Raw genomic sequence first — 12,592 nt, 5'->3', positions numbered from 1 at the left:
GTGTTTTACTCAGCATGTTAGTGGCTGTAACTGCTCTGCTGAGCAGACTTTTGGACTCTAAACACAACTAAAAAACCTCAAATCTGCTGACTGATGGTTGAATGGTATGAGTTATGAACTGAAAATACAACTCACACAAGCATTTCTTAGATTAGTGTCCTTACATAGTATAAGGTAAGTATAAAGGTTTGTTAAGGTCACAGGACTTTTTTACTGCTAAAGAGGAACCTAGTTTGAAACACTTCCTCCTTATAGGGTCCGCTAAAGGCAAAGCAAGGCAATTTTATTTGTATAGCCCGTTTTTTTTACAAACAGTTTGTCTCAAAGGGCTTTACATGGCATCACAACAACATCCTCTGCCCTTAGACCCTCACATCGACTAAGGAAAAACTCCATAGAAAACCCTTTTAACAGGGAAAAACCGGAGAAACCTCAGGGTGAGCAACAGAGGAGATCCCTCACCCAGGACGGACAGACGTGCAATACTGTAGATGTTGTTACAGACAAGAAAACAGTTTATAGTTTATGACCCCAGAATGAAATGTTAACAAGAGTTGATGAAGGCAGCCTCTGGTGAGGGGGGGTTGGCCAGCTTAATGGGAGGACTGGGTGGCAGACTGGTCCATGGGAAGGGAGGGCAGGCCGGTCTAACAGCAGGCTGATCAACGGAGCTGATCAGCATCTTTTCCGGGAGGTGTCGGAGGCAGAGAAGTTCATTGCATCATTTGAGGATAAGTAATGTACTCAACTGGAGACTATTGTTTACCACTGTAGTTCCTCATACTACACGTTGGTTTGTTTACATCCGGGTACGTCATGCACTGAGGTCCCCTCAGGTACACGGACTGTTTGACTCAAAGTGGCCAGAGAAGCCTACCACTGTTATATGAGTTAAAATTAAATATGAGTTCAAATGAAATAAGTCTATGTTAGTTTGCTCGATTTATCACTAGCCTTATCTGATTTAAAGTACAAATAAGAACTTTTTATTTTTATTTTTCTCCTTTTTTTCGTTTCCCCTCTTTATTGTTTTCACTAAAGTTTTTATTTGTTTACTTTTTCTTATTTTTTGCCTGTCTGTATGTCTGTCTGTTTGACTGCCTGCTATGATGGTAGTTTTCTCATTTTTTTCTGCTATTTTTCTTTCTCTATCCCTTTTGTTTGTCGTTTTCACTAGCTTGTTGTGAAGCTGAACTTGTAAACAGCTCTCTCGCAGGTCTGTGATTCTCAGAATGCAGTCGTTGCCAGATGGCTCAACGACACTATGGTTCTTGGTCAGCCTGGCCACAGTGCTGAAGAGGAACCTGGGGTTGTTCTTATTCTTTTATATTAAAGATGAATAGTAATTGCTTCTAGCATTACGGAGTTCTTTTTTATATATTAAAGGGATAGTAGCATTTTTTTAAGTGGGGTTGTATGATCTACAAATAGCCCCTAAGTACTTTAATTGCAGTAGAAGACTCTCTACACTCCTCCCGTTAGCAACGCCAGCCCATAGCCCTGCCCACAGATTTACAACATACATTGTTGTGAATGGACCCAAAGAAACGGCCTATTTTCGCGGCCTAAAAGAGGTTTTACGTGAAAAAGAAATACACAGTTACATTGTTCGCTATAATATAATTTTTTCCAGCCCTTCAAAGTGCAGAAAAAACACAGTTTTTATTTGGACCAACTCACGTATCCCTCCGGCCCAGGGTTAGCACCCGCCGATCAGCAGTTGGTTAGGTCCAAATAAAAACTGTGTTTTTCCTGCACTTTGAAGGGCTGGAAAAAATTATATTATAGCGAACAATGGAACTGTGTATTTCTTTTTCAGGTAAAACCTCTTTTAGGCCACGAAAATAGGCCGTTTCTTTGGGTCCATTCACAACACTGTATGTTGTAAATCTCTGGGCAGGGCTATGGGCTGGCGTTGCTAACGGAAAGAGTGTAGAGAGTCTGCTACTGCAATTAAAGTACTTAGGGGCTATTTGTAGATCATACAACCCCACTTTTAAAAAAATGCTACTATCCCTTTAATAAACTATCCTTCCAGGCTTGACGGTCTTCCTCATGTTGGCTGGAATGTGTTTTCCTTTCCAACTGTCTGGTCTTCTGTTTCAAAGCGCGTAGGTTTGGATTGTACCAGGGAGCTATTCTTTTCTGGTTGATAACTTCCTTTTTTTTTTTTTAATCTTCTAAAGATTAGAAGATTAGTCCATTTACTTCTGTTTTTGAAGTATGCTCCACATTTCTGTTTATTTTGAGTGAGCAACAAAAGAGGCACTCCAAATTCAATTGGTGTTTCAGGTATCGGTCTGTGAGTCAGCGGCAGCAAACTAACAGTGAGATCTTCTGTTGGTGATGAGGTTGTTGATCTGAAGGCTGAACTGTGGGGTTTCTACGTTCACAGAGTGTTGTAACAGAAGGTGTAATGTCAGTATTTAACACTCTGCTGTTCATCTTGTCACCCCACATTTTCACACATTGTAGCTACTTCCTGTTTTCTTGAATTAAAGTCAGAACATTGCGCCTCAGATTAAATAAAGAACAAGATTTTCTACAAAAGTCTATACACAGAGAATTTAGGATTCCTTTTTGCTCATACTTAAGGTGTATCATACATACCTCTGAGTTTCGTCAGAGCTACAGTATCTGTCATCTGCCCTCATGCACATGAAACCACAGTTGTCAACAGACAGTAGCACAGTCAGTCAGAAATGTGTGATATGAATGTGTGAAAAGGTCAACTTTGTTCAATTCTGCATGTTATTGCTTTTTTAACATAGAAATATACTGTAACATGTGAAATTGTTTGCTGTAAAACAGGCTATATAGAAGAATTTTATATCTTTACAGAAAACTGGTGTTCTACATGAACAGCATTGATATGCCCATGTAACGGAGGGTCTGGGTGCACTCACTCACCCATAAAGGACATGCAAACCTGACCGAAACACAACGCAGAGAGCCAGATAACATCGGCTACACCCATATGCCTGATTATTTATTCCCCAGTGCCACTTACCTCCATTGTTATCCAAACAACCATAGCTTGCTTGCTTATCCCTACCTTACAATATAGCCGGTAAGAGCGTTTCCTGAATTACTGTCCCTATGGGGGTAAGACTTCTTGGGTTAAGACTTCCTTCCTCTTCTGCCTGTTTATTCGAACACATAAGCAATCATATGAAATATTACAGCACAAGGTTCAGTGTGAAATCCAAGTAAAAGCAAAAGCAGTGAATTTGATGGTTATGTAGTTATGTATTTCCCAACTGTTCATAGAGAGCATACAAACACTTTTCAGCTGGTGTAGCTGGTGTCAGTGCCAGTATAATAGCTACATGTCCTCTGTCGTGGTGAAGTTTTGGTACACAGACTGTTGGTCTTGACCTGGGTTTTAATCGTGGTGTGGCATACCCTATAACTCTGAGCAGGCCATGTTTGGGTCCTCATCTATGTTATAAATCTAAAGGAAAAAAAAGGAAAACAAATGGAGAGGCACAGTTACACAAAGAAGAATGGTGGTATCTCAGAGGCACCATAGGACACATTTGGCTTTAGACTGATCCCACTGATGATAATAATGAGCAGCAGTTGGTTAGTTGGATGTCCAACACATCTTGAAATTTGGTATGATTCTGACAAACACCAGTGGTTTTCTAATTCATCTGGTTGTTGCAGTGGCCTGTGCTCTCAAGGAGATGAAGCTCATGGATGCCATGTAATCTGATAGAAATGATGTTTAGATTTGAATAGTTAAATATTCTATAGCTATAACACATGTTTGTGTTGACTGAAGTAATGAATCTTGAAGCGTCTGGGGGCCACAACAACAGTTTGGACCTGCAGTCATGTTTACTTACATTGTTCTCAGTCATTTCTATGTTTGACTTGACATTGTCCATGACGACTCCTGAAACAACATCAAACAACATTAAAAAAAAAATCATGTGCACGTGTGTGTGTGTGTGTGTGTGTGTGTGTGTGTGTGTGTGTGTGTGTGTGCGCGCACACGTGCATTTAAAACATACCTTGCCCTTCATGCCATTTGACTTTATGAATCTTAATGATAAAAAATATGAGGCCCAACAGTCCAACCAGAACTGCCATCAGAGTGTAAGCCACAATCATAATGTATGTGCCATCTAAAAGAAGAGAAACAGAAGTGAGTAAAAATATAGAAACACATGTGATGATGTATTTTCACACATCTGTTATCGGAAACACCAAAAGTCCACGCATACACGCATGCACGCATGCACACACACGCACACACACACACACACACACACACACACACACACACACACACACACACACACACACACACCTTTGTCAGGTTTGCTCAGCATATGTGTTGACTGGGATCTGACAGTTTCCAGTTCAGTGACAGTTTCAGTGCTAGTCAGTGCAGTGCTGGTCGTCTGTGGAGAGACTGTCACAGTCGGACTTTTAAGACACTGAACTTTCATTTTGTTTTCTTCCTAATGATTGGTGTCTATCTTCAGTTTGATTTACTGAAATGCATCTGTTTAATTCTGCCATTATCACAGTTTACACTGTTTACTATGTTGAGTGGAAAATTATTACATTTTGATTCTTGGTGAGGTTGTTATTATATTACTGTAAATAATATACCAAATCTTCAAGTGTTCAACTTCTCTTAAAGGTGTACAGAAAAGAAAACTGAATTTGAGCCCACTCTGGATCATAAAATGAATGTGATAACTCATCTATCAGACGATGTTGGCCAAACTTTGTGCAAAATTCTATTTTTGAGTAAATCCGGGATGAAAGCGTGTATTTTTTTTTCCGCATTGGATAATGCAGGCGCACGGATTATACGTCAGCCTGTACACGATTCACCAGCCACTGATATTGGATCCGTAATCCTTCATTCAAACGTCTGAGACACGCACACACACACGGAGCTCGGTCTCGCCCCAAGCTTTGAATATCCCGCCCGCTCGGTAACGACCAATCAAATTCGTTTTCCTTACTCGGGTAAACTCGTGTTGCAGCTCGTGACAACTCGGCGCGACAAACAGGACAAACGGCCATTTCTGTACACCTTTAATGTAATAGTCTTCTCTAGGTCTGACATGTAAAAGACCTGCAACCTCTCACCTTTGACTTCCAGCTTTACAGCAGAGAAGACATCCAGGCCAGTGTTTCTATGGACGCCACAAAGGTACCACCCAGAATCCTGTTGGGTCAGTCTGTTGATGGTCACTGTGAATCTTAATGAGTCATCAGTCAGTGTGTAACGTCCCTGGTGTTTCCTGTACGAGGTGACCACTGCCTGCTGCAGACATGTGGAGGGCTGCTTTCCTCTGCAGAAGTACTTCAGGTTGTTCTGGTTCACGGAGTCGTACACACAACTGATGGACACTGAACCCTCCTCTTGACCGTGGATTGTGGTGGAAGAATCACAGCAGCTGTCTGTCAGTGAGAAACACAGTCAGCTACTGCAGGAAACATGACAATCACTCATCAGACAACATAAATAAGGTTTTATATTCAGCTCAGTGTTAAATAGTTTATGGTTCATCCACATAATTAACAACCAGGAATAATTAAACAAGTGTAGTAAGTTTAGCTCTTTTCATATGTCACATCTGAAAATCATTGTTCAAAAGCTATTTTTTCATTCAGAATATTTTGTTTTACCTGGAACTACGTGTATTTGTACTTCAGCAGGGTAGTAATCAATCAGGATTCCAGTTTTGGTCACCCCACACCAGTATTTCCCAGTATCACCGGAAGTCAGATCAGAGATGGTAGTTGTGTAAACTCGTTTGTAATGATCATCAATGATGGAGTATTTGTTGTTCTTCCCTTGTGTCGTTGTAACAAGAACATCGTCATCATTGCGACAGTCATTTCTGCACAGGTATTTCTCATAGGACTCATAACCCCATGCATAGGGACAGGGAACTTGAACATCTCTCCCTTTGTATCCATACACATGGATCACTGTTGCTGCACCGCTCACACAGCTCAGAGCCACTGCAACTAGAAGAGCACATGAAATAGAAAAGACACAGAAAAACAAAGATCATTCTCCATTATCTTTTTACATCACATGTGATTTTACATGTCACTCTCCTCACTCTACATTCTGTGTTATAGAAATTGATCATTACAGCGTTACCAGGAGAGAACAAACCAGTAGAAGCTACTTACTGTTGAAGATGAACTGCAGGTATCGAAGGATCCCCATCTTCACTTTTCACTTGAAAACAGAAACTAAAGTAGATGTAGCTGTGAACCTTTGTACGTGTGCATTTGGGAAACACTTACTGATGTCAAATGTTACACCCCCAGCATGAGTCAGTAAAACCTCAGGTTCACTTTTGCATCGGCTAAAACATTTAAACATGTGATTGTCTTTATATGTCAAAAACAGCAATGAAGTGTTTCTTAAGTGTTTAACGCTCGTCTGCTTTTTACCAACTTTGATATAAAACATCATACAGTAACACTTTTGTTTGCTACTGCACAGGGTGAAATCTAAATGAATGAAATCCATCTGATGATTAAAATGAATTAAATGACTAATATGAGATATAATTCCTGCCTTCACCTACAGTATTTCAAACTGGCCAAATGGAAGAAGTGTTTCTGCTTTAACTCATGCAGTCTCAAATATGTTACTCACTATTTAAAGCAACTGTTGTGTGGCTGTTTTCCAGTGTTCTGCTTATTTCTATTTAAAACACATACAGACGCTGTAATAAAAGGAGACACATAATCTACTCTTGCACTACTCTCTCTCTCTCTGTGAGGATGAATATGCACCACATCTAGATTCAGTTCGGGTCATGAATAATCAGACCTGAAGGTCACTAACATGCTGATATTCTCACCTGTAATTTTAAAATAAAGAAGAAAGTGTATTTCAACAAGTTTTTAATTATTTATTTAACTTTACATAATTTAAACTTTAGCTCATCATGCGTATTGACCTGACACAGTTATCCACTACTGCTTACGTAGTGTAAATCTGTACACAATGTTATAGGGTACATGTAAAAGCTGCACAGTAAAATAAATACAAAGCTATAAGCATGTATCAGTAAAAAGAAAGGACCATGAAACCACCAGATGCTGTGATATTGCAGTTTGGACCTTTGGTGTTGAATACGTGCTGCTGTGCTTCAGTAAACAGATGTGTGAAAACCATAGACTGTAAAAAGAGTGAAAACTCATCATCACATGTGTTTCTAGGAGGTGTATTTGCTGCTTTCCCTTCATTTAGATGCTGCACATGCACATTGTGATTGTTGCTAACTCTCTACCTGCAGTTGTGGTTGGACTGTTGGTCCTGATATTTTTGATCATTCTGATTTATAAAGGCAAACGCAACAAAGTACAAGGTACAGTATGTCTTACATGCACGCACATGCATGCACCCACACTTGCAAACATACAGTACACGCATGCACACCTGATTTTTTATGTTGCTTGATATTGTTTTGATGGGCTCATAAAATGGAGTATCAAATACATCTGTAATAATCAAAAGGACCAGCCTCAATTTTGGCCAGATTACAAAGGTTGTACAGCAGATTATTCTGTAATTTCATTAGAATGAACAGGATTATCTGAAGACCATAATTTGGGACAATTGTTACTCCAAAATCCAAGTTTTGACCACAGCCATACTGGTCAGCTCCTGCTTGCACTGCTGACCTGACAGACAGAGTAGATGTCTTCAGTCACACTGAGGCTTTGATATACACTTTCAGCTGCTTTTGCAGCTTGATGACGATTGACTCGCTGCTTTGAGCCACAGGCAACTTCTGGATTTTCATAAATCTAAAAAAACAGAGAAGAAAAAGAAGAAGACATGAACAGAGAAACAAACACAGAAGGAGGACAGTCAGCTGCACTAAAAACAACTGTGACTACTGGTTTGTCAGTTTGATCCATGTTTCAATCCAGTATGAGAGTTTGGAAAAGTCAGCTGTACAATAAATCTTGTTTCATGATTTATTGTACAGCTGACCTTTCCTTTAGCATCAAAATCTCAAAAATGAAATTTCAGAGTCAACAGGTAGAACTTTCCTGAGCCCATTGATTTTCCCATGGGGATGAATGTTTTCAATTCAATGATGTGCAGGTATTGTAATGACTTGTAGCTACTTCTAAGTTAGTGAAAATGCAGATCAATGGGTTGATGTTCACTGTGTGAGATTGGTTTTAGTTATGTGCTCTTACATTATCCACACTCATCATTTCTTCAGCTCCAGCTGTCACTGCTGTGTTCATGCTGATGTCAGCTCCTAGACACACACACAGAGCCATATAGCACAACATACTGAGTCATGTGTGAACCAGTGTGTGTGTGTGTGTGTGTGTTCATGTTGTGTTATGATGTATACCTTTAGTTCTCCATTTGTAAACTACGACAAAGGAAAATGCCAGAATCAGCAGCACAGGAGGCAAAATGTAGAGCACCATGTTGATGGACTTAACATCTGAAGAGAAACAGAGCAGAGTGAAAACACACACACACACAAACAAGCACACACATATGCACACACACATACACGCACGCACACGCACGCTCGCATGCATGCACATACACACCTTTGTCAGGTTTGCTTGGCATATGTGTTGACTGGGATCTGACAGTTTCCAGTTCAGTGACAGTTTCCAGTTCAGTGCTGGTCGTCTGTGGAGAAACTGTCACAGACACTTTTAAGACACTGAACTTTCATGTTGTGTCCTTCAAAATCATGATATTCACACGTGTGGTTTAGCGTTTAAATTGCTGGGGTTTTTTTTTCTAATTGACTGTCTTCATCTCATGATGCCATTCAGACTGTGACCGCACACAGTTCACAATGTTTATTATGTCAGAGAAAAAAACAATTTAAAGGGATACACCAAAATTTTTTTTATTGTCTTGCCTCACTCCCGAGTCCATGACAAGCAGATAGACACCATCCTTTCCACTGTGCGTGCAGTAACAAGGGAGATACGGGCAGAGCTGGCGCACCGCTAATTAGCTTAGCTCAAACACTGGAAGTGTATAGGTAGTGTTAGCCTGCCTCCACCTGAAGTCATCAGAGAAACTCTTCAGCAACTCTAAACGGAAACCGGCGGGCCGATCTTCGTCTCAGAGCTGACAAAACTCTCCGGTAAGGCATCTTGAGTGGTCAAATGCCGGTAACGGGACGAGATCGGTCAAAACGGAGGGTTCAATCAAAGACGGTTTATTTTGGTTCAAGCTAGCTACATCGAGGGTAGGTTAGCTTCCTATTTCAAAGTAAAAGCACAAATTTTATTGTCATGGTTTTCTGTATGTAAAGGGCAACGGGTGTTTTATTTTGTGAAAGTAACCGGAAGTGCGTTGGTCACAACGCCTAGCTTGAGTAGCGCCAAATTCGTCCAAACAAAATTGTAAACAGCTGGTATTTAGACAATTTAACGACACACTGCTGATCTAAACGGCTACTTTCTCACCTAAAAATGGGTAGGAGGTAGGCTAACACTACCTATGGACTTCCAGCATTTGAGCTAAGCTAATTAGCGGTGCGCCAGCTCTGCCCGTATCTCCCTTGTTACTGCACGCACAGTGGAAAGGATGGTGTCTATCTGCTTGTCATGGACTCGGGAGTGAGGCAAGACACGAAAAAAAAATGCTGGCGTATCCCTTTAAGTCACTGGTAAAAATGCTTCTTCTGGGTGTGCAGTTATAGGCTATGTTTTATGGTAAGTTTGTTACTTAAATAATCAAAATGTCATTTAAAGTGCTCAAGTTCTCTTACTGTAATATATGAGCCTTCTTCAGGTCTCTCTCTACATGTAAAGCCTGTGAATATTCTCATTTTGTCCAGGTCATTGTTATCTCAAGGAAATTTAAATCGAAAGCAACTGGACTTGGTTATTTGTCTAGGAAGACATTTCACCTCTCATCCAAGAGGCTTCATCAGTTCATGTTTGCATCTGACCAGGTTGAGACTGGTCCACATGTAAAAGATCATCACAACCTCATGAGGTTGACCTGTGACCTCTCACCTTTAATTTCCAGCTTTACAGCAGTGAATTCATCCAGGCCAGTGTTTCTATGGACGCCACAAAGGTACCACCCAGGATCCTGTTTGGTCAGTCTGTTGATGGTCACTGTGAATCTTGATGAGTCATCAGTCAGTGTGTAACGTCCCTGGTGTTTCCTGTCAGAGGTGACCACTGCCTGCTGCAGACATGTGGAGGGCTGCTTTCCTCTGCAGAAGTACTTCAGGTTGTTCTGGTTCACAGAGTCGTACACACAACTGATGGACACTGAACCCTCCTCTTGACCGTGGATTGTGGTGGAATAATCACAGCAGCTGTCTGTCAGTGAGAAACACAGTCAGCTACTGCAGGAAACATGACAATCAATCATCAGTCAGACAACATAAATAAGGTTTTATATTCAGCTCAGTGTTTAATAGTTGGTAGTTCATCCACATAATTAACAACCAGGAATAATTAAACAAGTGTAGTAAGTTTAGCTCTTTTCATATGTCACATGATCTGAAAATCATTGTTCAAAAGCTATTTTTTCATTCAGAATATTTTGTTTTACCTGGAACTACGTGCATTTGTACTTCAGCAGGGTAGTAATCAATTCCAGTTTTGGTCACCCCACACCAGTATTTCCCAGCATCACCAGAAGTCAGATCAGAGATGGTAGTTGTGTAAACTCGTTTGTAATGATCATCAATGATGGAGTATTTGTTGTTCTTCCCTTGTGTCGTTGTAACAAGAACATCGTCATTGCCGCAGTCATTTCTGCACAGGTATTTCTCATAGGACTCATAACCCCATGCATAGGGACAGGGAACTTGAACATCTCTCCCTTTGTATCCATACACATGGATCACTGTTGCTGCACCGCTCACACAGCTCAGAGCCACTGCAACTAGAAGAGTACATGAAATAGAAAAGACACAGAAAAACAAAGATCATTCTCCATTATCTTTTACATCACATGTGATTTTACATGTCACTCTCCTCACTCTACATTCTGTGTTATAGAAATTGATCATTCCTGCGTTACCAGGAGAGAACAAACCAGTAGAAGCTACTTACTGTTGAAGATGAACTGCAGGTATCGAAGGATCCCCATCTTCACTTTTCACTTGAAAACAGAAACTAAAGTAGATGTAGCCGTGAACCTTTGTACGTGTGAATGTGTTAAACACACTAATGAAACAGCTGTTACACCCCCAGCATGTGTCAGTAAAACCTCAGGTTTACTTTTGCATCAGCTAAAACATTTATGAACATGTTGTGATTGTCTTCTGAGAGGCAGGTGAGGCTGGGTGAAGTGTCCAGTACAAACTATGACTGCGTCAAAAACACACTGACCACGGGCCTGCTCCGTCTCCACCTCCCACTGGCCTGTCCCAGCAAAGTCTGATGTCTGCCTCACACTCAGCAGTGTTCTGACATACACACACACACACACACACACACACACACACACACACACACACACACACACACACACACACACACACACACACACACACACACACACACGTTGTTGAACATATTGCATTTACATTAGCTATCAATATCCTGAGGAACCATCTGTAAAAACGAAAATGTTTAAACAGCAAACACTTATATATATATATATATATATAATATAATATAATATTATATTATATTATATTATATTATATTATATTGTCATAAGCAGTTGAGAATCAGTTGAGTAAACCCTCAACTGATTGCCTTCAGCCATATTTCGCAGCAGAAAGAAGGTCAGACGACAAAGAGCGATCAATGGCAGCCTTCATTCTGGTTACCTTTGGGTGGCCGTCCCAGTACCCAGTATCACTGTTGTTGCCCCCTGTGCCCCCCACCAGAAAATACTCTGAACCTGCCCCTGCACACAAATGCACACAAACAGGTTGACAGCTCCTCAGTGTCAATGCTCAGAGAAAGATGATCATGTGACTGTCTCATTAGCTTTGTCTTTGTCGACAGAGATCACACCCAGCCCCCATGGCACTATTTTTCCCCTTTCGAGCATCTGAACACATCACAGGAAATCTTGAAACAAATAAAAGGTTCAGAACAGGTGATAAAAAAAATAAAAAATTAGAGAACTGTGTTAAAACAGAACTGCTCATGGTAAAATTTCGGAAGTGTTGGAACAAACGCCTCAAGAACAGCCACAAAAATATAGATGTAATCAGTGATACTGCCAACCTTCATTTTAGTGTTCATCCTGTTAGTCCGATTGTTGATCACAATGATTGTTGGTCACAATGACTGAAAGCTTGCAATAAATTGATATACTTGATGAGTGGTGGCCTTTTTCACTAGACAAAAGTGAAAACTGAAAGTGACAAAAAATTTCAAAATAAGAGCTTTAATATGAAATGTCAAAATAAGAGTACTGATGTGTTGATGTTTGGAACTATAATATTTCATCTCACACTAAAAAAAGACTTGAAGTGATTATTCTGTTTGCAGCAATGAGCTTTTTGTATTTTTGTGTCCAGTAGAACAGTGGTACACGTCACATGTCAAACCCTCATACAGTCTATGGTCAAACCACAGGATCATTTTTTCATGTAAAGTCACATGATGTATC

The 12,592-nt window shown here is 40.4% G+C and overlaps 2 protein-coding genes across 2 annotated transcripts; both read right to left on the bottom strand.

Annotated features, from left to right (window-relative positions):
- Positions 1-3,406: 3,406 nt before the first annotated feature.
- Positions 3,407-6,247, bottom strand: LOC146991126 (polymeric immunoglobulin receptor-like). Its single transcript, XM_085788778.1, has 6 exons — positions 6,175-6,247; positions 5,659-5,997; positions 5,116-5,430; positions 4,020-4,133; positions 3,852-3,901; positions 3,407-3,454 (listed from the first exon to the last, which is right to left on the bottom strand). Exons 1-6 carry the CDS (start codon positions 6,209-6,211, stop codon positions 3,407-3,409), a joined length of 903 nt encoding a protein of 300 aa, XP_085644904.1. The 5' UTR covers positions 6,212-6,247.
- Positions 6,248-9,982: 3,735 nt separating this feature from the next.
- On the bottom strand, positions 9,983-11,110 carry LOC146991125 (polymeric immunoglobulin receptor-like). The gene is made up of 3 exons (XM_085788771.1): positions 11,074-11,110; positions 10,568-10,903; positions 9,983-10,332 (listed from the first exon to the last, which is right to left on the bottom strand). The coding sequence occupies exons 1-3, from the start codon at positions 11,108-11,110 to the stop codon at positions 9,983-9,985; spliced, it is 723 nt and encodes a 240-aa protein (XP_085644897.1).
- Positions 11,111-12,592: the final 1,482 nt, after the last annotated feature.

The sequence above is a fragment of the Trachurus japonicus genome, chromosome 1, assembly GCF_045865225.1.
Source record: "Trachurus japonicus isolate A0001 chromosome 1, Traja_1.0".
NCBI classification, from domain to species: domain Eukaryota; kingdom Metazoa; phylum Chordata; class Actinopteri; order Carangiformes; family Carangidae; genus Trachurus; species Trachurus japonicus.
The sequence above is the reverse complement of the archived record's forward strand: the minus strand, read 5'-3'. Positions and strand labels throughout refer to the sequence as shown.